The sequence below is a fragment of the Urocitellus parryii genome, chromosome 11 (assembly GCF_045843805.1).
Source record: "Urocitellus parryii isolate mUroPar1 chromosome 11, mUroPar1.hap1, whole genome shotgun sequence".
Taxonomy (NCBI): domain Eukaryota; kingdom Metazoa; phylum Chordata; class Mammalia; order Rodentia; family Sciuridae; genus Urocitellus; species Urocitellus parryii.
The window spans coordinates 19596188-19621677 of NC_135541.1; the positions used below are offsets into that span (position 1 = coordinate 19596188).

The following is a 25490-nucleotide window of genomic DNA, read 5'->3' on the forward strand; positions in this document are numbered from 1 at the left end:
TATGCATTTCTTCCAATTTCTCCCCACCCAGCCACTACTTTCGCGTTTCATCCCTATTCCCCACCGTTACTGGCTGCGGTCTCTTTAAATGCGCTTCTTTAGTGTAATCTAGGCGAGAAGGGGCGGGGGAGGGGGGAAATGCGTTTCGTCCGAGGGTGAATTTGTCCTATTCGGTGTGCCGTCCCGCAGATCCGCCATATTGTCTGCTGAAGCTACCGCAGCTGCCGCCGCCAAGTCTGAGCGAGCGGTGCCGCGATGGGTAAGGAAACCGGGCAATTGGGTGCATGGGTTGAGGCAGTTTGGGGGTGTGGGTCTGGCGAGCGCTTGTCCCCGATCTGCAGAAGATGTCTGAAAGCCTCTCTAGATAGGTCTGAGAAGAGAAACCAGGCCGGGAGTGCCCCTCAGGCCAATTTGGGGCCGGACTATGGCCGCGCCGGGAGCAGTCCTCGGGGGCCGGTTCCGGGGACACCTTGGTACGCCTGGAGCCCCCACGTGCTAGCCTCGGGTCTAAATCCTCACGTACTGTAGGGGTAGAAAGGGGGACACCTTCTAGCCTGCGCGGAGAATGGGGCTGGGGGACGGGCTCCCGGCGGCAGGCCTGGGCACAGCCAAGGGAGCCTTCTCCGGTCGTGTGTTTGGCCGACGCTCTAATTGACTAGGTTCAGTGGGTTTCCTGAACTCAGGGAAGTCGTATCTGCGTCTCTGGGCTAGCTACTTCTGAACCGGTAACCAGGGGCAGCCAGGTCGAGGGCAGCTTGGGCCGCTGAAGGCCAGAACTTATCTAGCCGAGGCGGAAACAGGGTGGTTCGATTAGACTCCGAATGACAGTCTTCGTTGTGGTAGAACCAGAGGCCAAGACCTCTTGGTCATACATAAGGTCGGGGACTTAAGGTTTCCAGATCAGTCCTGAATGGGAGAAAAAGAGAGACCTGTTGATCCTTTTGTGGGGACTCTGGTTGGCAAGGCCTCTTCCCCACGAGGCTACGATGGCGAAGTCTTTGAATTAGAAACAAAACCACCAATGGTTATCCGTCTACAGCATCGAAAACTGTTAAATTTGCTAAGCTGTCTGTGCAGGCATTGTTCCGCTGCCTTACTTGTCCTGTTTTAATTAATTTGTACAATCTTATGATAATGGTACTACAGTTATTCCTGTTTTACAGATGGGAAAACTGAGGCTTAGGTAAAGTAATTTACCCAAGGTCATATACAGTGGGTGATCCAAGATGATCACTCCAGAGCCCTAGTTTTTAAAGGCTTTTTATGGCCTGGCCCTCTAGTGGTTGGACTGGAAGAAGGGGATAGGAAGCTTTTAACCCTACACAAAGTTGTAAAGGTTGTGTGTGGTTATTTATTTATTTACTTATTTGTGTGTGTGTGTGTGTGTGTGTCCACTTTTAAATCTGTGTGCCCACTTTTAAATCTTTGAAGTCTGAATGAAACCAGAAAAGTTCAGGGTGAATTGCTGACCCCAATTGTTGTGTGGGGGAACTAAGTGGAATTATAGAATTTTGTGTTATCTCTGGTCCTGAGCAAAATAAATATTCCCTTGAGCAGCAAGGCAGTGACTTTTAAATCGTATGTGGTTTTATACATCAGGCCTACTGATTTTTGGCCTTCATCCAGAGAAGTCGTTTAATTGACAGATGAAACGATGCATATGGAAAGTATCTAGCATAGTCCACAATAAATGTTATTTCCCTTCATTTTTCAGCCTTCTGTTCCTCATTTCTAAAAAATAGGAAAGGACTGGGTACACTGGTGCAAACCTGTAATTACAGTGGCTCAGGAAACTGAGGCAGGAGGATTGCAAGTTTGAGGCTAGCCTCAGCAAATAAGCAAGGCCTTAAGTAACTTTGCAGGACTTTGTCTCAAAATAAAAAAGGATTGGGGATTTGCTCAGTGGTAAAATACCCCTGGGTTCAAATTTCAGTACCTAGAAAGATGGTAGTGTTGTCAAGTTGTTTGGAGCCTAATAAGGGCTTTGTAAATATCAGATTCCTTTCCACCTTCAATAATGTTAGTTCCTTTTCCCTAAGTGCTCTGCTTTCCAGAATCCTCTGGAAATAAGACTGATAGGCCTGTATGAGTAGCTACAGCTTTATATATTAATGACAGAAATTTAGTGGGATGGGAATATAGTTCAGTGGTAAGGCCCCAGGTTCGATCCCCAGCACTGGAAAAAAGAAATCAAAATAAAACAAAAATCTATCTTAGGAACTTTTATTATAGATGCTTTTGTTATATTTGTTATAGATTTTGTGTTGGTCTTCAGTTTCAGAAACATAAGTGCCTCAAAGAGAAGAAAATAATATTTATTAAGCTTAGTGGAATACATTGGGAAACAATCTGAGAGATAATAAGCAACCAAATTAGGAGTGAGGTTCTTACCAATTTTGCTGCACATAAACCTCTAATAATATTTTCAGGTGTTAGTACTTTTCTGGTAGAATTCAAGGTGAAAGTTTTTCAATAGAACAACAAAATCTGACTAGGGTCCTGAAGAGAATTTTTAGTCTAGATGTAGGTAACTTGCCCCTATCAGCTCCATCTGTGCTATTGCTTCCCCTGTTGTCCTGCCTTGGCTTTTTGGTTGTCAGCCTTTTTACTTTTCATATTACCATGGGGTTAGAACTAATATAGGACTAATGTTTAATCCTGACATCTAATCCAAGATAGTTTGGGTTATCCCCATTTAAAATGACAAACTGAGGCTTTGAGAAGATTAGGCGACTAGTCCAAGGCTGATAATCTACATCCTGTGGGTGCCAAGGATACTAACATGGCCTGCCCTTACCTTCCAAGTCCACAGTCTGCTGTTTTACTGTCTCCCATGTGTTCTCTGCTCCAGCTCTGGCCTATATCCTATACTTCTTCTGCTGTTCTAAGGTTCATTGCCCTTAACAGATCTCTAAGTGAAGCTTGCAGCTTTGGGGGTTTACGTTATCTTGATCCTCCCTAGCAAAGACTTAAATCTCATTAGTCTTGGCAGGTACTTGTTTTTCTTGGAGGGGGGGCGGTACACAGGGATTGAACCCAACAGCACTGAACCACTGAGCCAGTCATTTTCATATATTTATTTAAATTGTGGATGGACACAATATATTTTTATTTATTTATTTTTTACTGTGATGCTGAGGATCGAATCCAGGGCCTTACAAGTGCGAGGCAAGTGCTCTACCACTGAGCTACAATCCCAGCCCCGTTTTTATTTTTTATTAGGGCCTCACTAAGTTGCTGAGGCTCATCTCAAACTTCCCATCCTGACTCAGCCTTCCAAGTCTCTGGAAGTTGCTGGGATTACATGTGTCTGCCACTGCACCCTGCAGATACTTGTTATCTTATCACCATTCCCACTACTTTGCTAACTAGGAATCTGGCAGCCCTTTTCCCAGCCCCAGGGTGGTAGGTCTTGATTAATATAAACTCTAAAACAATCATTATAATTCTGACATCCTCTGGAGAAGCCTGCCTGCCATAAGTGTGGTTAAGGATCGAATCCAGTGCCTCACGCTTGCTAGGCAAGCACTCTACCACTGAGCTACAGCCTCAGCCCCGATTTTCCAGTTTTTTAAACTTTTATTATTTTTTGCCAGTTTGTATTTTAACTCGGGTTTCACCAGTGTGAGAGTCTCAAAAAAGAGGTAGGAAAGCTATAATAATAGTCAATTCTTATTTGGAACTTGCTAAGTTCTAGGCACACCCTTCAAAATACTTTATATGTTAACTTTTTTAATTCTCAGTTTCTCATTTTTAAAAAATATTTTTAGTTGTAGATAGACATAATACCTTTCTTTTTTTTTTTTTAAGAGAGAGTGAGAGAGGAGAGAGAGAGAGAGAATTTTTAATATTTATTTTTTAGTTCTCGGCGGACACAACATCTTTGTTGGTATGTGGTGCTGAGGATTGAACCCGGGCCGCACGCATTCCAGGAGAGCGCGCTACTGCTTGAGCCACATCCCCAGCCCGATACCTTTATTTCTTTATTTTTGTGTGGTGCTGAGGATAGAACCCAGTGTCTCGCACATGCTAGGCAAGGGTTCTACCACTGAACTACAACCCCAGACAGTTTCTCATGTTTTAGTTGAGGAAACTGAAGCACAGAAAGATTCAGTAACTGAGGCAAGACCAGAGTAAACTCATGTAGCACATAATGACCTTTTAGTCAATAGTGGGTGGCAATTATAGTGATTCCATAAGATTATAATGGAGATGAAATATTCCATTTGCCTTGTGAACATACAGCTGAAGAAAACCATTTTGCAGAACTTAACAAGCTCCTTTAAATGTTTGAAAACATACTGGGTGTGGCAGCACGTGCCTGTAATCTTAGCTCGCCCAGAGGCTAAGACAAGATGATTACAAATTAGAGGCCAGCCAGTATAATTTACCAAGACCCTGTCTCAAAATAAAAACTGGAAAGGTCTCAGAGTAGTGGCCCAAGTCTGTAATGTGAGTGACTCTGTGGGCTAAGGAAGGAGGATTAAAAGTTTGAGGCCAGTCTCAGCAATTTAGTGAGACCCTGTCTCAGAAAAAAAAAAAAAAGCTCCATGCATGTTACTGCCCCTGAAAATCTTTCAGTGGAACGATGTAGTTCAATGGTAAAGCTTCATTCCCCAGTACCAAAAAATAAAAGGGCTGGAGACATAGATCGTAGTGGACCGTGAAGATATGTGTATAATGTCTAGTACTGCAAAAAAAAAAAAAGTTTGAAAACATCAACCAGATGTGTTGACACATATCTTTTGTCCCAGCTACTCAGAAGGCTGAAGCAGGAGGATTACTTGAACCCAGGAGTTTGTGGCCATCCTTGACAACATAATGAGACCCTCTCTCAAAAAAGAGACAAGTTTGAAACATGGATCCAACAGCAGAAGGTTTTCATTAATAAAGAGGAATGTTCATGGTATCTGCTTATAAGCAATTCTAGTTAAAAATAAAAAAAACTGCTGCGGATAAGTTCAGTGGTAGAGCGCTTGCCTAGCATGTATGAAGCCCTGGGTTCAACCCCCAGTAACATGCAGAAGCAAATCATCATAAACATGTTTTCTTTTTTAAAAAAATTACTTTATGTGGTGCTGAGGATAGAACCCAGTGCCTCACACATGTTAGGCAAGAGTTCTACCACTGAGCCACAACCCCAGCTCTTATGAACATATTTCTGAAAAGAATTAACAGGCTTTCAAGAAGAGCCTCAGGTTCTTTAGAAAGTATTCTTTAGAAGATATTATTGTGGAGATGACAAGCTCCATGCATGTTACTGCCCCTGAAAATCTTCCAGTGGAGTGGAACGAGATGTGGAGGTAGATGACAGTGATATTGATGATCCTGACACTATGTAGATCAAGGTTAATGTGTGGATTTTTTTTTTTTGTTTGTTTGTTTGTTTGTTTTTTTGTGGTGCTGGAATTGAACTCAGGGCCTTGCACATGCTAGTCAAGCCCTCTCCACTAAGCTGTGCCCCTGGTTCTAATGCGTGCCTGTCTTATTAGTTTTTAGCAAAAAAGGTTAAAATGTTAAAATTAAAAAGTACAGGGGCTGGGGATATAACTCAGCTGGTAGAGTGCTTGCCTTGCATGCACAAGGCCTTGGGTTTAATCCCCAGCATCACACACACACAAAAAGTCTTCCTCAAACATCAACAATATATATTTAAGACTGGGGAAATAGCTCAATTGGTAAAGTGCTTGCCTTGCATGAACAAGGCCCTGGGTTCAATCCTCAGCACCACAAAACAAAAAGAAATTATTGGGCTGGAGTTGTAGAGAGCACTTGCCTAGCATGTGTGAGGCACTGGGTTCAATTCTCAGCACTGCATACAAGTAAAATACAAGTCCATTGACAACTAAAAAAACGAAAATTAAAAAAAATACGTTATTTTAGGGGTTGGGGTTGTGGCTCAGTGGTAGAGCACTCAACCTAACACAGGTGAGGCACTGGGTTCGATTCTTAGCACCACATGAAGATAAATAAATAAAGGTATTGTGTTCATCTACAACTAAAAAATATTTTTTTAAAAAATTTTAAATGCATTAGAAAAGAGTTGGGTATGGTGTCACATGAATGTAATCCTAGCCACTAAGGCGACTGAGACAACAGAATTGCAAGTTTGAGGCTGGCCTGGGCACCTGTCCAGACTCTGTCTTAATGCCTATAATCACAGTGCCTCAAGAGGCTGAAGCAGGAGGATCCCAAATTCAGTGCCAGCCTGAGCAATTTAGTGAGGCTATAAGCAACTTAGCAAGACTGTCTCAAAATAAAAAGGGCTGGGGATATTACTCAGTGATTAAGCAGCACTTTGGATTCAATCCCTGGCACCCCCCCCAAAAAAAAAAAAAAAAAAGCAGGGGCAGCTAGGGGTTTAACTCAGTAGTAGAGCACAAAAGAAAATACTTTTCTAAAGCTAAACAATGTGTTTTAGTCTGTTAATATGAAAAATCTTTATGAAGTAAAGTTACTATAAGCTAAGGTAAATTTATTTTTGAAGAAACAAAAAGACCTACATCTCCAGCACTTTTTTTGGGGGGGGGGGCGCCCTGGAGATTGAACCCAGGGGCACTCAATCACTGAGCCACATCCCCAGCCCCTATAAATTTATTTATTTATGAAACAGGGTCTTGCCAAGTTTTTTAGGGCCTCATTGCTGAGGCTGGCTTTGAACTCACAATTCTCCTCCTTCAGCCTTCTGAGTCACTGGGATTACAGGCGTGTGCCACCATGCCTAGCACAGGGCATTGTTAAGTTGCTGAGACTGGCTTTGAACTTGGATCCTCCTGCCTGAGCCTCCCCGGCTGCTGAGATTGCAGAGCTCCACTGCTTCCAGCTCTAGCATCTTTTATATTTTTTGAGACAGGGTCTCCGTAATTTGCCCAGACTGACCTCGAACTTAACAATTCTCCTGCCTCACCCTTCTGAGTTGCTAGGCTTTTTTTTACAGGCTTGTGCCACCATGCACATCTAAGAAAAATATTTTTGTAAATTTCTTGTAGTCTAAGTAATGTCCTAGGCCTTCACATTCACTGCTCATTCACTAACTCACCTGGTTCAACTTCCAGTCCTGTAATATCCATTCAAATACTTGTTCAAATACTTGTCTGAAGCTTCTATTTTTAGAGTGTAAGTAGACCACAGTAATTCATTAAATTTTCAGCTAATGTTTGTGCACCATGTGCCAGAGACTGTTCTAGGCTCTAGAAAAGCAGTGGTGAACAAAATAGACAAAAAGCTGTCTTTGTGGTGAAATCCAGTTTACATTCTAGAGGATAATTGAATAAAATAAGTCAAATGGGACTGGCAGATAAACTAGAGAGCTCCATTCTGTATCTACCAAGTTCTAGCCTATTGTGGGCTTAATGTTGCCTTATTACGTGGTTTTCCATTTCTTTCCATAATACTCTCCCTCTTGAAGCTGTTAATCTGGGTTTTTTTTGTGTTAAGTACTTTCTAAATGATACTTGTTAACTTTTAAAATGTAAAAACATAAAGTTAACCAAAGATAGGATTTTTATTTTATTTTTTTTTTTGGTATTGGGGATTGAACCCAGTGGTGCTCAACTACTGAGCCACATCCCTAGCCTTCTTTTATAGTTTATTTATTTATTTATTTAAAAAATATTAATTTTTTTAGTTTTTTTAGGTGAACACAATCTTTATTTTACATTTATGTGGTGCTGAGAATCGAACCCAGTGCCTCACGAATGCTAGGCAAGCGCGCTACCACTTGAGCCACATCCCCAGCCCTTTTATAGTTTATTTAGAGATAGGGTCTTAACGAGTTGCTTAGGGCCCCGCTAAATTGCTGAAGCTGGCTTTGAACTCAAAATCCATCTGCCTGAGCCTTCTGAGCTGCTGGGATTACAGGTATGGGACACCACGCCTGCCTAAAAGATAGGATACTTAAGGCCAAATGTAGCTCAAGAATTGCTTGTCTTGGGCTGGGGATGTGGCTCAAGCGGTAGCATGCTCACCTGGCATGTATGCGGCCCAGGTTCGATCCTCAGCACCATATACAAAAAAAACAAAGATGTTGTGTCCGCCAAAAACTAAAAAAATAAATATTAAAATTTTTTTTCTCTCTCTCTCTCTCTCTCTCTCTCTCTCTCACCTCTCTCTTAAAAAAAAAAAAAAGAATTGCTTGTCTTATTTGCCTAGATTGATCTGTTTTATAATACTCTGTTTTACAAAATTATGTGTATTTGAATGGGTTCATTCATTTATTGTGATATAAGGATTGAACCCCAGGGGTGCTTAACCACTAAGCCTCATCCCCAGCCCTTTTTTATTTTTAGAAGAGTCTCACTGTGTTGCTTAGGGCCTCACTAAGTTGCTGAGTCTAGCCTTGAATTTGAGATCCTCCCACCACAGCCTTCCGAGTGACTTGGATTACAAGTATTCACCACCATGTCCAGCTTGTTTTATTTTACTGTAATGTGTTATTTACTTAATTTTGGTACTTAACATCTTATACTTTTGGTGGCATCAACTCTACAATTTTTTTGTTCCTCTTATGCTTACATTGTTAGTATTATCTTTCAATCTTTTTTTTTGGAACTGGGATTAAACCGTGGGCACTCAACCACTGAGCCACATGCCCAGCCCTATTTTGTATTTTATTTAGAGACAAGATTGCTTAGCACCTCAATGTTGCTGGCTTTGAACTTGAGATCCTCCTGCCTCAGCCTCCTAAACTGCAGGGATTACAGGAGTGCACTACCATACCCGGCTCCAGTCATTTTCTTGGTAGGACTCTAAGCCACTTACCCCTTTTGTGTGTTAATTTAGTTAAAACTAGATATCTTGTAAATCCACTTAACTAGGCAGACTACAGGACTGAGTGGTATGTTAAATGTGAATGAACTAATATCACCTGCTTGTTATAGCTTTTTTAATATTTATTTTTTAGTTGTAGTTGGACACAATACCTTTATTATGTGATGCCAAGAATAGAACCCAGGGCCTCACACATGCTAGGCGAGTGCTGTACTGCTGAACCACAACCCCAGTCCTTGTTATAACTTGTTTCAGAAAAACTTGGCTATCTGATCAGTAGATAAAAGTTGGTAGCATTAATTGGTTAATAGGTATAGAGTATTTCAGAAGCAAAGATTGATTGGTTAGTTGTGTTGATAACATAAGGGAATGATGTTTGGACTTTATCCTGAAGGCTGCAAAATGCAATTGAAAGGCTTTAATCTCGGAAGTGACATGATCTTATTAGTTTTCACAGTGCTAAGGATTGAACCCAGGGTGCTACCACTGAGCTACATTCCCAACCCTTGTTATTTTTATTTTTATTTTGTGACAGGGTCTTGCTAAATTGCTGAGGCTGGCCTTGAATTTGTGATCCTCCTGCCTCAGCCACCTAAATTGCAGGGATTACAGGTGTGTGCCATTGCATCCAGCTTATGATCTTATTTATTTCTGTATAAATATTAATATATAAATTTTAAGATATGTATACATATATATTTAATTATACATTGGACTGCTCTGGAGAGAATGAGTGAGAGTGCAGTAAGATTTCAACTAGGAGAGTCTCCTTCCCCCCAAATACTAGGGATTGAATCAGGGATGCTCTGCCATTGAGCTACTTCTTCAGCCCTTTGAAATTTTTATTTTGAGACAGGGTCTTGCTAAGTTGCTGAGGCTGGCCTCAAATTTGTGATATTCCTGTCTCAGCCTCCTAAGTCACTGGGATTATAGATGTGTGCCACTGTACCCAGTTAAAACTAGGAGATTCTTTTAAGTAGTGTGGTAGTCCTAACTAGAGATGATGATTGCAGTGATTGAAGTGAAAATAGTAGGGATTTGAATATGCAAGACTTTATTATTAATTTCATCTAGTGGTGGAAGCTGAGTACGTGTAGGGATCAGACAGGACTCCTAGATTTCTTGATTTGAGTAGCAGAATGGATAGAGATGCTGTTCACTGGGATGATTTTAAACTTGGATATTTGGGGATATCTGATCTAAGCACTGGAATATAGAAGTCTATCTCAAAAGTGAGGTCTTGGAGTGGAGATAGAGTTTGATCATCTATATAATTCATCTCCATCTCTATGGTAGGAGTTGAGGTAGAAGGAGGGAGCGGGGCTGGGGATAAAGGTCAGTGTCAGAGCACATGCTTACTGTGTACAAAGCCCTGGATTCAACCCCCAGTACCAAAAAAAGAAAGGAAAAAAGTGGGGAGAGGGCTGGGGATGTGGCTCAAGTGGTAGCGCGCTCGCCTGGAATGCGTGTGGCCCAGGTTCGATCCTCAGCACCACATACAAACAAAGATGTGTGTCCACTGAAAACTAAAAAATAAATATTAAAAAATTCTCTCTCTGTCTCTCTCACTCTCTCTTTAAAAAAAAAAATGTGGGGAGAAAAAGAGAACCTCAAGGTACATCAGCTTTGATGTGCAAGAAGAAAAGAAACAGCAACCAGAATTGGAGGTAGAAAATAGGAGTAATGGAACTCTCAAAGACCAGAGGAAAGAGGGTATTTCAAAAAGGAAGTGGCTATCAGAATTAAGTGCTGCCAAGAGGTCAAATAAACAAAAAATAATTTGTCATCATGTAGTTGGTCAGCAGCCTTTACAATAGATTGGCACAGATGAGAGAAGAGAGGCAAACTGTTATAAGAAGTTTGAGAATAGCCAATGTGATGGTACACACTTGTAATCCCAACTACTTGGAAGTCTGAGGCAGGGGTATCTCAAGTTTGAGGGCAGCCTGGGCTTTAGTGAGACCCCGTCTCAAGGTAAAATACTAAAATAAGGGCTGGGGGTTTAGCTCAGTGGTAGAGCATTGTGAGGCATGGGGTTCAATCCAAGTACCACATACACATGCTCAGAAATATTTGGGTGTAAGGAGAGAGTAAGCAAGTTGATGAGTCTTGTAATATCCAAAAAAAAAGCTTATAAGGACCTGAATTAGTGCAATAGCAATTGGAATGAAGAAAAAGAGACAGAGTCCAGGAATAATTAGGAAGTAGGCCTGGACATCTCAGTGATTAGACATAAAGACAGGGATAAGTGAAATGGCAATTCATGCATCCTCGACAATTCAAGGAGGACTCAAGTTTCTGGTTTGAAAAGCTGAGACCATATCGATACCAATCCTTAATCCCTTATTATTTCAGTGATGCAGGGAGTTGAGCACAGGGCCTCAAGTAGGATAGGCAAATATTTCAAATATTTTCTTTTAATTTTTAAAATTGACACAATTTTTGTATATATTTCTGGGGTTCTGTATGAGTCTTTTTAAATTTGTTTTAATTAGTTACACATTTTTAATTTTTTAAAATTAATTAATTAATTAATTAATATTGTGTGTGTGTGGTACTAGGGATTGAACTCAGGGCCTTGTGACTCTACCAACTGACCTATATCCCCAGCTCCTCTAGTATGATAATTCTTTATGCTTATTCAGTAAATGTATGTGATATAATGATCAACCCAGGGTAGTCAGCATTTCTTTGTCTTCCATTATTTTTTAATGTGTTGGAAGTCTTTGGACTTTTCTAGTAATTTTGAAATATATTATAAATTGTTGTAGATTAGATTGTTGCCCTACTCTGCTATAGAACTAATTGCTCTTAACTACATTTTGCTGCCTGTTATCTAATCCCCGATATTCTTTTTTTTTTTTTTTTTTTAGAATTTTTTTTTAATATTTATTTTTTAGTTCTCGGCGGACACAACATCTTTGGTATGTGGTGCTGAGAATCGAACCCGGGCCGCACGCATGCCAGGCGAGCGCGCTACCGCTTGAGCCACATCCCCAGCCCTAATCCCCGATATTCTACTTTTCCCAGTCTCTAGTGACAACTTTTATATATTTTTTTTTTTTAGAGAGAGAGAGAATTTTTTTTAATATTTTATTTTTTAGTTTTTGGCAGACACAACATCTTTGTTGGTATGTGGTGCTGAGGATCGAACCCAGGCCGCACGCATGCCAGGCAAGCGCGCTACCACTTAAGCCACATCCCCAGCCCAATATTTTTCTTCTTTATGAGATCATTTTTTTTTAAACTTCCACAAATGAATAGAACATGCAGTGTCTTTCTTTCTGTGTATGGCTCATAGCACTTAACATCCAGTTTCATCCACATTGCCACAAATGGCATGATTTCATTCATTTTTTTAACATTTATTTTTTAGTTGTAGTTGGACACAATACCTTTATTTTATTTATTTATTTATTTTATGTGGTGCTGAGGATCGAATCCAGGGCCCTGTATATTCTAGGCAAGCCCTCCACCGCTGAGCCACAACCCCAGCCCTGATTTCATTATTTTTTATGGCTGAATAATAGTGCATTATGTATATATCTCATTTCCTTTATTCATTCATCTGTTGATGCACACCTTGGTTTGTTTCAGATCTTGGCTGTAGTAAATAATGCTGTAGTAAGAAGTGCAGGAATCTCATTTGACATTACAATTTTATTTCCTTTGATTATAATACCGAGTAGTGGGATTGTTGGATTTTGTGGTAGTTCAACTTTTAGGATTGTTTTAGAGACAGGGTCTTGCTGAGTTGTTTAGGGCCTCTCTAAATTGCTAAGACTGACTTTGAACTCCTGATCTTCCTGCCTCAGCCTCCCTATCCAATGGGATTACAGGTGTGCACCACCACGTCTGGCTCAACTTTTAGTATTCTGAGGAACCACCATACTGTTTTCGATAGTGAATGTTCTAATTTACATTCCCAACAATATGTAACACTGTTGTTTTCTGCACCCTCACCAGCATTTGTTATTTATTTGTTTCTGTAATTGCTGCTCTAAATGGGATGAGATGGTATCTCATTGTGATTTTGGTTTGCATTTTCCTTATACCTAATATTGAACATCCTTTCATATATTTGCTGACCATTTATATGACTTTTTTTAAGAAATGGCTCTTTAAGCTGGGTACAGTGGCACATGCCTGTAATTTTAGTGACTCAGGAGGCTAAGGTAGGAGGATCCAAAATTCAAGGCAACCTTGGGCAATTTAGTGAGACCGTGTCTCAAAATAAAAAATAAGAAAAGGACTGGGGACATATATAACTCAGTGTTAGAGCACTCCTGGGTTCAGGGTTTAATCCTCATTATCACCCCCTGAATAAAGTGTTTATTCAGATCATTTGCCCTTTTATGTGTGGTAGGCCTTGTACATGTTAGGTGTATGATATTTTTGTTGTGCTGTTGGGTTTGGTTTTCTGATATTTTGAACTACATCGTCCCTAGTCCTTTTCTTCTCTTTTGTACTGGGAATTGAACCCAGGGGCTGCTTAACCTCTGAGTCATATCCCCAGTTCTTTTTAAAATTTTTTAAATTTAGAGGCAGGATCTGTCTTAAGTTGCTTTAGGGCCTCACTAAATTGCTGAGTCTGGCTTTGAACTTCCAATCCTCCTAAGACTACTGAGCTGTTGGGATTACAGGTGTGTGGCACTGCACCTGGCCCCAGTCCTTTTTTTTTTTTTTTTTTTTTTTGGAGTTATTGTGAAAATGGGATTGCTTTTTTAACTAACTTCTTTGTCAGCAAATGTGTTGTTGGTATATAAAAGTGATGCTATTTTCTGTCTGTGGATTTTGTATCCTGCAACTTAACTAAATTTGTTTATCAGTTCTAACAGTTTCATGGTAGAATCTAGGTTTTTCCGTATACAAAATCATGTCATCTGCAAACTGGAATAATTTAATTTCCTCCTTTCCAATTTTGATGCCCTTTATTTCTTTTTCTTGCCCTAATTGCTCTTACTAAACTCCAAGTACTATGTTGAATAAAAGTGGTGAAAGTGGACATCCTGGTCTTGCTTCAGATTATAAAGGAAACATTTCAGTTTTTCCCCATTTTAGTGTGTTGTTTGTTGTAGGTTTGTCATATATAGCTTTTCCTACTTTGCCTAATTTATTGACAGTTTTTATCCTGAATGGATGTCAAATCTTATCAAATGCTTTTTCTACATCTGTTGAGATGATCATAAGATTTTTGTCTTTCATTCTGTTGATATTATATATTACACTTATTAATTTGTGTATGTTGAATCATCCTTGCATTCCTGGGATAAATCATACTTGATCATGTTGTATAATATTTCTGCTGTGATTGAGAATTTTTACAACTCTGTCCATAGGAATAATTGTCTGTAGTTTTCTTTTTTTTTTTTTTTTTTTTTTTTTTTAATTTTTTTTTTTTTAAGGAGAGAGAGAGAGAGAGAGAGAGAGAGAGAGAGAGAGAATTTTTAATATTTATTTTTTAGTTCTTGGCGGACACAACATCTTTGTTGGTATGTGGTGCTGAGGATCGAACCCGGGCCGCACGCATGCCAGGCGAGCGCGCTACCGCTTGAGCCACATCCCCAGCCCTGTAGTTTTCTTATTTGTTGTTGTGTCCTTGTCTGGTTTGGTATCAGGGTAGTGCTGGTCTTATGCAATTAATTTGGAAGGACTTTTTCTCTTAACTCTTCAAAATAATTTGAGGAGAATTGGTGTTATTTTTCTAAATGTTTGGTAAAATTCAGCAGTGAAGCCATCTGTTTTGGGGCTTTTCAATGTTTGGAGACCTTATTACTGATTCAGTCTTATTACTTGCTGCTGTTTTGTTGGGGTTTTCTGTGTCCTCATGGGTCAATTTTAGTATGTATCCTGAGATTTATCCATTTCCTCTAGGTTTTCCAATTTGTAGGCAGATAATTCATGATTGTCCCTAATGATTCTTTGTATTTCTTTGGTATCAGTTGTAATGTCTCCCTTTCATCTCTAATTTTACTTATTTGAATTCTCTCTCTCTCTCTCTCTCTCTCTCTCTCTCTCTCTCTCTCTCTCTCTCTTTGTTAGTCTACCTAAAGATTTGTTTATCTATTTAAAAAAACTTTTCATTTCCTTGATCTTTTGTATTTTTTTTTAATCTCTATTTTATTTATTTCTGCTCTTTGGGGGTTTTTGTTTTCTTTTGCGGCCCTGGGGATCAAACACAGGACCTTATGCATACTAGGCAAGCACCCTACCAACTGAGCTATATCCCCAACCTTTGTTATTTTTCTTCTTCTTCTAAATATGAGGTTTGGTGGACTGGGGTTGTGGCTCAGTGTTAGAGCACTTGCCTAGCATGGAGCACACATGAGGCACTGGGTTCGATCTCCAGCACCACATTAAAAAAAAAAAAAACCCTCTTGCTTTCCTAGGTCCTTGAGGTACAACATTAGGTTGTTTATTTGAGATCTTTTATTTTTTATGTATACATTTATTATTTATTTTTTATGTATACATTTATTATTTTTATGTATACATTTATTATTATAAATAAAATCAGTCCTAAAATATATATATATATATATATATATATATATATATATATATATTTTAGGACTGATTTTGCTTTATCCCATAGGTTTTACTGTTATTAAACTCCAACTACTACGTTGAATAAAAGTGGTGCAAGTAGTTTTCCAGGAACATTTGTTCAGGTTCCATATATTTGAATATTTTTTCCTTTTTCTTTTTTGTTCCTGATGTCTAGGTTTTGTTTGTTGCACTTCTGAGGATTGAACCCAGCGCCTCACACATGCCAAACAAGCACTTTACCACTAAGCTATACCTCCAACCTGATTGTTTTGCTTGCTTTCCATATCTTTTCTTTGGTACTGGAAATTGAACCCAGATACTTAACCACTGAGCCACATCCCCAACCCTTCTTCAATTTTTAATTAAATTAATTTATTTAGAACTGGGGATTGGACCCAGGAGTGCTTAACTCCTGAGCCACATCTGCAGCCCTTTTTTGTATTTTTATTTGGAGGTAGGGTCTCACTGAGTTGCTTACACTCTCACTAAGTTGCTGAGGCTGGCTTTATTTAAACTCAAGATCCTCCTGCCTCAGCCTTCCAAGCAGCTAGGATTACAGGTGTGTGCCATTCCACCTGCCATTTAATATTTTATTTTGAGACAGGGTCTCACTAAATTGCTTAGGGCCTCAGCGTCCTGAGTCACTATTGTTTTCTACTTTTATTTTATTGTGGTTAGACAAAATACATGCATGTTCATGTTTCTTTCAAGACTTGACAAATTTTTAGCTATTATTTCAAGTTTGCAGTGCCTTTTCACAACCGCTGTAATGCAAGTATTTGCTTTAAATGAAAGTATTAATGATATCCCATAAGTTTTGTAGGCTTTCTTCATTCTTCTATTTTATTTTAATTTTTTCTGACAGGGTCGTTTAAAAAGACCTGTCTTCAGGTTCAGAAATTCTTTATTCCGCTTGGTCTAATCTGTTGTTAAGGTTCTCAACTTTTTTTTGTTGTTGTTGTTGTGCTGGGGATTGAACCCAGGGCCTTGTGCACGTGAGGCAAGCACTTTACCAACTCAGCTATCCCCAGCCCCCTCAGTTGTATTTTTTGTTGTTGTTTCACTGATTATATTCTTCAGCTGTGATTTATTATTTGTTGAATTTCTCATTCAGATTATGAATTGCTTTCCTTATTTCACTGAATTGTCTATATTCTCTTGTAACTCACTATTTCCTTGGGATCATTATTTTTAATTTCTTTTCACATATTTCATTTATTGAGTAACCTTAAGAGGGGAAGAGTTTTTCATTAACATGGGATGTGGGTTTTTGGTTGGGTAAGGACTTTATAGAGCACAGAAATATAGTCTTTGTGTGGTTTCAGCAGTAATCAACATCAGCAGTGTCTGGGCATGCCACAGTGGTCTGGACTGCAGGTAATGTTCAGGTATCGGTACAACTTTGCAATTGACATGGACTTCCAAAGGTACTTAACTACAGGCACCAGTAAGGCAAGTGGTACAGAGGGGCATGTTCTCTGGCCTCTTAGGGAGATCATAGATGGTGCTGGGGCTTCTGCAACTAGTAGTTGCAATCTCAGAGCTGCAGGCTTCAAAGGGTCTATCATTAGGCACTTCAAGTTGAGTACTTCTATAACTAGGGCTTTTGGCAGAGGCTTCTGTGATCCAAGAGTCCCGGTCTGTAGAAAGGCCTATCCTCAGGTCCTTAAGGCAGGGTAGATTCTAGAAATGGGTCCATTCTCAAGCTGCTGCTGTGCTGTAGCAGCTTGGGCTCGAAGGATAGAAGACAATGTGAGTTCGTTCTCTGGAATACAACAGTCACACTGACCTCAGGCAGCTCCCAAACTAGGTTTAATACCTGTGAGTTCTATGGAGCTCTGTGATTAGGACTGCCTGTTTGTGGTGGTGGTGGTGGTGGTAGTTGCTTAGACTTTCCTGTTTAATCCCACTCCCCATGCAAAATGTGGTTCCCCAACCCTGACCTCAGTTGGGGAGCTGGGGTTGCAGTTGCTTTGACTTTGTTTCCCTGCCATCTCTAGTCTCCGTGCTGTTTAGGGTTCTCTTTACTTCCTCACTGAGTTCCATTGTTCCCCAGTCACTCTCTAATTGTAGTCATTCCTTTGTTGTCCTACTTCATCTCTGAGGTAGTGGCATTGTTAAAAGTTTTTGTTGAATTTTAGTGGCAAATTTATAGATGTTTATTCTCCTAAATCACTCTTTCTTTTATATATATCTATCTATATATAGATATTTTATTTATTTGTATGTGGTGCTGAGAATCGAACCCAATGCCTCATGCATGCCAAGCAAGCATGCTACTACTGAGCCACAACCCCCCTAAACCACACTTTCAGGGTTTAAATAGTTCATGATTTAAAAAAAAAGAGAAAAATTGTTTTGTTCTTCATGAGAACTGAGAAATGGGGCAGTTGCTAGGGCGGGGGATGAATAAAAAGCAGCACTCACAAGTGTATGGCTGATGGTCAGTAGGAAGAATTGGAGATGGTGAGATTCCTGGAACTACTTCTGAAGTATTGTTTTTAGCTAGCAAAATTGTGAATCAGCAATACCAAAATTTTGCTACCAACTTTGTATTCATTTGCAGTAATTATCTACTCAGTGAATGAATATTTTTAGTTGTAGTGGACACAATACCTTTATTTAATTTATTTTTATGTGGTGCTGAGGCTCAGACTCAGTGCCTCACACATACTAGGTAAGCATTCTACCACTGAGCCACAACCCCAGCCCCTGTTTTGTTTTGTTGTGATATCTTTGATAAGAAACTGAGCCAAACAAGTTTTAGAAGAATATCTTCTAAATGTTTGGATTTATTAATCTCTTAGTATCTCTTGTGTATTGTGTGTTATCTTCCCACCTTTCAAATTTCAGCATTGTGGCTGGCTGACTTTGGGAGAATTTTGATTTAATCAAGTCCAATATAGGTGTTGACCTACAGTTGTACTTCAGTTTTGTAGCTGGTTAGATTTGTGTTCTAGAGAGAAAACTCGATATAAAAGAAAAATTTATACTGTAAATATGAGTTCTTGAAAATCAGGTATGATAATTGTAATGTGGCATATTTTATTTTATTGCAGTACTAGAGATTGAACCCAGGGCCTCACACATGCTGGGCAAGTACTCAGCCACTGAGCTACATCCCTAGTCTTAAGTGTGATGCTCTTAAGCAAGGGAAAATAAATAGAATCTCTTTGAGGTTTTTTTCCCCCCCTTTCACTCCAGTACTGGATATTGAATTTAAGGACACCCTACCACTGAGCTACACTTTCAACCCTTTTAATTTTTTTTTTTTTTTTAAAGAGAGAGTGAGAGAGGGGAGACAGAGAGAGAGAAATTTTAATGTTTATTTTTTAGTTCTCGGCGGACACAACATCTTTGTTGGTATGTGGTGCTGAGGATCGAACCCGGGCCGCACGCATGCCAGGCGAGCGCGCTACCGCTGAGCCACATCTCCAGCCCCCCCTTTTAATTTTTTAAATAAATATTTCAAAAAATCATCATCATCATCATTAGTGTTACTTGGTACCAAGAATTGAACTCAGGGTTGCTTAGTCACTGAGCCACATCCCTAGAACTTTTTATTTTTTGTTTTGAGACAGGATCTCCCTAAGTTGTTTATAGCCTCATTAAGCTGCTGAGGCCAGTCTCCAAACCGCACCCCAGAATTCTGATGATTTTAGTGTTGCCAATAGCTTCCTTTTTCACAAAATGAACAGAACCCCAAGTTTGGCACCAAACAAGTCAGAGCTGACTTTAATTAGCTTCCTGACTTGTCACTTAACCTCTGAATCTCATTTTTATCATCTGTAGATTAGGAATCATGCCCACTTCTTAGGATTGTTTTGAAGATTAGAGATTAATTACATCTACAAAAAACCTTGGCACATTATACAGACTTATTCACTTGCTAAGGCTCTGAGCTCTAAACACCAGTGTATTCTTCTTAACCAACACTTCCTCCTTCTTCCCTCCCCCTTTTCTTCCTTCTTCCTCCTCCTTCTCCCTCCCTTCCTCCCTCCCTCCCTCCCTCCCTTCCTTCCTTCCTTCCTTCCTTCCTTCCTTCCTTCCTTCCTTCCTTCCTTCCTTCCTTCCTTCCTTCCTTCTGTAGTACTAGGAATCAAACCCAGAGTCCCTTGCATGCTAGGCAAGCGCTTCACTATTGAGCTACATCCCAGCCCTTTTTATTTATGTATTTATTTGTTTGGCACCTGGGATTGAATCCAAGGGTGCTTTACCACTGAGCCACTTCATCATCCCTTTTAATTTTTTTATTTTGAGACAGGGACTTGCTAAATTGTTGAGGCTGTCCTTAAATTTGGGATCCTCCTGCCTCAGCCTCCCAAGCTGCTGGGATTACAGTTGTGTGCCACCACACCCTGCCCCAGCCCTTTTTATTTTATTTATTTATTTATTTATTTATTTATTTATTTTTTTAGAGAGAGAGAGAGAACTTTTAATATTTTATTTTTTAGTTTTCGATGGACACAACATCTTTGTATGTGGTGCTGAGGATCGAACCCGGGCCGCACGCATGCCAGGCGAGCGCGCTACCGCTTGAGCCACATCCCCAGCCCTTTTTAGTTTATTTTGAGACAAGTCCTTACAATGTTGCCCGTGTTTGCCTGGAACTCCTGCCTCAGTCTTGTGAGTTGCTAGGCTTATAGGCGTGTTTCACCATTTCTGGCCTAGCCCTCCCATCTTTCTTTTTTCTTTTTCAATGTGAAGTAGGAAAGAATTATTTTGGTTCATGATGTCAGAGGTTTCAGTCCCTGGTTGTCTGGTCCCGTTGTTTTTGGGTTTGTGGTAAGGCAGAACATCATAGTGGAAGGGTGTGGAAGAAGAAAGCTGATTACTTCACGATGGGCCAGGAATTAGGGAGCTAACCCTTTCTTTTCAATTTACTAGTAAGTAGCTTTGGTGCTTTAACCCAAGAATCTTTTATTAATACTTATTTGTGTAAGATTCCTAGTGAAGAGTCAATGGAGAGGCAAGCTAGTTCAGCCTGGGAGGAGGTAGGTTTCTTATATTCATGAAGAAAGAGGCCACATACCAAGAATGACTATTTATTTATTTAATTTGGGACTAGGAATGAATCCAAAGGTGCTTTACCACTGAGCAACAGCCCCAGCTTTTTTTTTTTTTTTTTGCAGACAGAGTCTCACCAAGAGCAATTTATTTTTATTTCTCTTATTTTTTTCCCAGTGCCACTAAGTAACCTTTAGTGCATTATGATGAATTACAAGCTTACAAACTGTGTTGTATCTCTAATAGTCAGTTTGCCTCATTTAAAGCCTGAACATCTCAGTGACAGGGCAGTTATAATAATGTTTCATTAGAAGGCCTTCCTTTGAAAAGAGTGCCCACTCTGTTTAGTACCAAGACAAAGGTCATAATTTGAAAAGGTTGATTGTTTCTTGGAGTTCCAGGGTCTTATCTCCTTTGAAGTGTGTCACATTATTACCTAGAAAATATAAGCTAGTTCCCTAATTTCTTTCATGGAGCGCTTTTGGGTTGTTTTAGACAAGTTCCTTAAAGTGATCACTTGGTAATCTTGGTATACCTTTTGAAGCATAGACTATGAATATAGACTTTGATTTGGAAAGTCTGAAAGCAAACGGTTATCCAGGATACTTTAAACCCATATTTGTGAGCTTGAGGGTATAATGATATTTTCATCTCATACATGGAACAGCTGGTTATATGCAGTAGTTTCTTTTTTTTAATATTTATTTTTTTTAGTTTTCGGTGGACACAACATCTTTGTTTGTATGTGGTGCTGAGGATCGAACCCAGGCTGCGCGCTTGCCTGGAGAGTGTGCTACCACTTGAGCCACATCCCCGGCCCAATATGCAGTAGTTTCTCTGACAAAATATGCATTATTTAAAATGTTTAAATAGTTGTAAATGGGTAGGGACATTGGCATACACCTATAATCCCAGCTGAGGCTGAGGCAAGAGGATCACAAATTGAAAGCCAACTTGAACAATTCAGCAAGACCATCTCAAAATAAAAATAAAAAAGCCTGGGGCCAAATGTGATGGTACATACCTGTAATCCTAGCAGTTCAGGAGGCTGAGGCGGGAGGATTCCCTATTCAAAGCAGTTTTGACAATTTAGCAAGGCCCTAAGCAACTTAGCATACTACAGTGACACAGCCACATCAATGTTTATTTTTATTTTTTTTTTTTAACAGAGAGTGAGAGAGGAGAGAGAGAGAGAGAGTGAGAATTTTTTAATATTTATTTTTTAGTTTTCGGCGGACACAACATCTTTGTTTGTACGTGGTGCTGAGGATCGAACCCGGGCCGCACGCATGCCAGGCGAGCGCGCTACCGCTTGAGCCACATCTCCAGCCCCACATCAATGTTTATAGTAACTCAGTTCCCAATAGCAAAGCTACAGAACCAACCTAGGTGCCCTTCAACAGATGAATGGATAAAGAAAATGTGGAATATATACACAGTGGAATATTACAAGCCATAAAGAAAAATGAAATTATGAGATTTTCCGATATATGGATGGAACTGGAGACCATCATGCTAAGTTAAATAAGTCAGTCCCAAAAAACCAAAGGCCAAATGTTCTTTCTTATTGGAAAGATGCTAACATACAATAAGGTATGTGTGTGGTGGTCAGAATAGAAGTTCATTGGATTAGACAAAGAGGAATGAAGGGAAATTGCAGGGAAGGATTAGGAAAGAAAGTAGAATGAATCAGATGTAACTTTCCTGTGTTCATATATGAATACACGACAAGTGACACTCTACATAATGTATAACTCCACAAGAATGGAATACTAATTACAATAAGCTATACTCCAGGTATGTATAATATGTCAAAATATATTCTGTTACATAAACCTAAAAAAGAACAAATAAAAAAAAATTAGAAAGGCTGGAGATGTGGGTCAGTGGTGAAGCGCCCTTGGGTTCAATCCCTAGTACCAAAAAAAAAAAAAAAAAAAAAGGCTGGGGATATAGCTCTGTGTGGGAGTCCCTGGGTTTCATCCCTAATACACAAAATAAATAAATAAATTATACCTGTGATTAAGTGGAACACTATAGAAATCTTGCTACTTACTTGTGTATGATCTGAGCCTCAGTTTTTCTTTAAATATTTTTTTTAGTTATAGGTGGACACACCACCTTTATCTTATTTATTTATTTTTATGTGGTGCTGGGGATCAAACCTGGGGTTTTTTTTTTTTTTTTTTTTTTTTTTACTGGGATTGAACTAATCGCTGAACTACATTCTCGGGCCCCCCCATACCCACCCCCTTTTATTTATTTTTTTTGAGACATGTCTCATCGATTTACTTAGGGTCTCCCTAAGTTGATGAGGCTGGGCTCCAATTTGCAATCCTCCTTATTCAGCCTCCCAAATCACTGGGATTATAGGCATATGCCACTGTATCTGACAGGTTTGGCTTTTTCTGAGACCTTTCTGTGACTTCTGTTTTCATTGTATTCTCACTTTCTTATAAGGACATCAGTTATTGAATTAGTAAAACCTTACTTAACCTTAATTACCTCTGTAGGACTCTATTTCCAAATATAATCACATTCTGAGGGACTGGGGGTTAAGATTTCAGCCTATGAATTTTGAGGAGTACATTTCAGCTGTTAGAGGACTCATACCTATTTTGTATTGTTGCTTGCCCTTTGTTTCTAAACCCTTAGAAAATACGTGGCACGGGCTGGGGATGTGGCTCAAGCGGTAGCTCGCTCGCCTGGCGTGCGTGCGGTTTGATCCTCAGCACCACATACAAACGAAGATGTTGTGTCCACCGAGAACTAAGAAAAAAATAAATGTTAAAATTCTCTCTCTCTCTCTGTCCCCCTCTCTCTCTCACTCTCTCTTTAAGAAAAAAGAAAGAAAGAAAAAAGAAAATACATGGCAACATTAGGTGTTTATTCCTTAGAAATAGGAGGTATAATTTTAGGGACCTATACAATTGTCCCAGATGTGGAATACCTATAAAAATTTAAAGCCAAGCACACACATAATCCCAAAGGCTCAGGAAGGAGGAACTCAAACTCAGGGGTAGCCTGGGTAATTTAGCAAGACCCTGTCTCAAAATGAAAATTAAAAAGACTGGGAGTGTGACACAGTGGTAAAGTGCCCCTGAGTTCAAACCCCAATACCTCCAAAATTTAAAGAGTTGAGGAAAAAATATACAATGTGCTAATTTTGAAATCATTACTATGGTCACAGAATTGAAAACTTGGGACTCGATGGACTAAGAAAACCCAAAGGTTTTCTGCAACAGTCAAGTGCTAGAAAAGGTGTTTTTTTGTTGTTGTTGTTGTTGTTTTGGGGTGTGTGTGTGTGTGTGTGTTGCTGGGGATTGAACCCAGGGTCTTGTGCATGCGAGGCAAGCACTCTACTAACTGAGCTATATCCCCAGCCCCAAATGTTTTATTTTTATTGTGGATTTTCTTGATCTTGCCTGAGCAAGTAATTGAATGCATGACAAAAAAGCCTCCTGGCCTTATGTGTCTTTGAGTGGTAACCTAGTCTTCTTTTGGTTACTGATTGCATATGTGCGTCTGCAGGTAAATATTCATCCTTCCAATTTAAGCTTCCCTGCCTGCTTCTCCAGTGAAGTCATAAGCAAATATTTGTGATAGTTTCTTATCACCATGGTGACTAAAGAAACAGAGTCTATGTCCCCTTCCAGCTTCACTGTCAACTCTGCTCAAAGGAGGGGACAGCCTCTGGGAGAGCCCAGGCTCAGTCATGAAAAACCATGTATCAGGTAATAGGTGACAGAATTCCAGTCTTGTCTTAAGGAGACTTTCTTCTACTTATATTCAGGCACAGGGGTAACTAGCGGCCCCATGGAGAAGCCATTGCAGTTCCTTAGAATTTTTTTTTTTTTTTAAACACAGTAAGTTTACCTGATCTTGCCAAGTGGATGTGAAGATTTGCATGTTTTAATTCCTTACTGCTACTGTAGGTTCCCTAAACTACTTTCTAGAATGATCAGAGGCACCTTCTAAAGTTTCATTTCCTCAGTAGCTATAGTTTTAGAATCAGCTCTCTCCCCTCAACATCCAGTTTCACTTCTCTTTCAATTAGGTTCCCTTGCAGACTACTCCTTCCATCATCCATTAATGTACTTCATTTCATTCCTATTCCTGCTGAAGAACCAGCTCAAATCTTATCTATCTGCTCAAATCCATGTTTGAAAGATTTCTTTTAAATTCTATTATCAATTGCCCCTATTCCTTCAGATAAATGGAATAATAGAATTAGTTGTCCCCATCTGTGTGTCTGTAAAACTTATTTTTTTTATCCCTTTTCCAATACTGTTAGTCTCTTTTTCAGATTAGAAATGGAGAAAATGAGAGATAACCTGTAAGGGAAAAGTAGGATGTTAAGGCTTCAGGCCATTGTACCCACATCAGTATAGTCAACTTCACTTTTTTTTTTTTTTTTTAAAAGAGAGAGTGAGAGAGAGAGAGAGAATTTTAATATTTATTTTTTTTTAGTTATTGGCGGACACGACATCTTTGTTTGTATGTGGTGCTGAGGATCGAACCCGGGCCGCAGGCATGCCAGGCGAGCGCGCTACTGCTTGAGCCACATCCCCAGCCCTCAACTTCACTTTTTTATCTCCCTTGGTACTCGACCACTGAGCCACATCCCCAGCCCTTTTATATATTTTACTCATATTTTCATATTTTATTTATTCAGAGATAGGGTCTTGTTCAAGTTGCTTAGGGCCCTGCTAAGCTGCTAAGACTGGCTTTGAACTTGAGATCCTCCTGCCTCAGCTCAACTTCACTTTTATCAGTTTTTTAAACATTGAGATTCTATGTCAGATTTAATTGGAACAAGTACTCTGCCATTTTTTTTTTTTTTAACATTATTACTCTTTTTTTTTTTTTATTTTTTTTTTTTTTATTGGTCGTTCATAACATTACATAGTTCTTAATACATCATATTACACGGTTTGATTCAAGTGGATTATGAACTCCCGCTTTTACCCCGTATACAAATTGCTGTATCACATCAGTTACCCTTCCATATTCTTAGTTGTCGATGGCCCTTTATTGATTTTATTTATTTATATAGTGGTGCTGAGAATCGAACCCAGTTCCTCACACATGCTAGGCAAGTGCTCTACCACTGAGCCACACCCTCAACCATACTCTGCCATTTAAAAAAAAAAACTTTTTGTGGT

General features: G+C 39.5%; 1 protein-coding gene across 2 annotated transcripts in view; it reads left to right on the forward strand.

The window, feature by feature from the left end:
• Positions 1-180: 180 nt before the first annotated feature.
• The window catches only part of Kpna6 (karyopherin subunit alpha 6), a 59015-nt gene continuing 33705 nt past the window's right edge, over positions 181-25490 (forward strand). Inside the window, exon 1 of one of the 2 annotated variants that reach the window (XM_077791670.1) lies at positions 181-259. In XM_077791670.1, coding sequence (XP_077647796.1) covers positions 256-259 — 4 coding nt within the window. In that variant the 5' untranslated portion in view covers positions 181-255. Of the gene's footprint in view, positions 260-4819; positions 4907-25490 lie in introns of those variants that run through there. The other variant, XM_077791669.1, reaches the window with a different exon arrangement.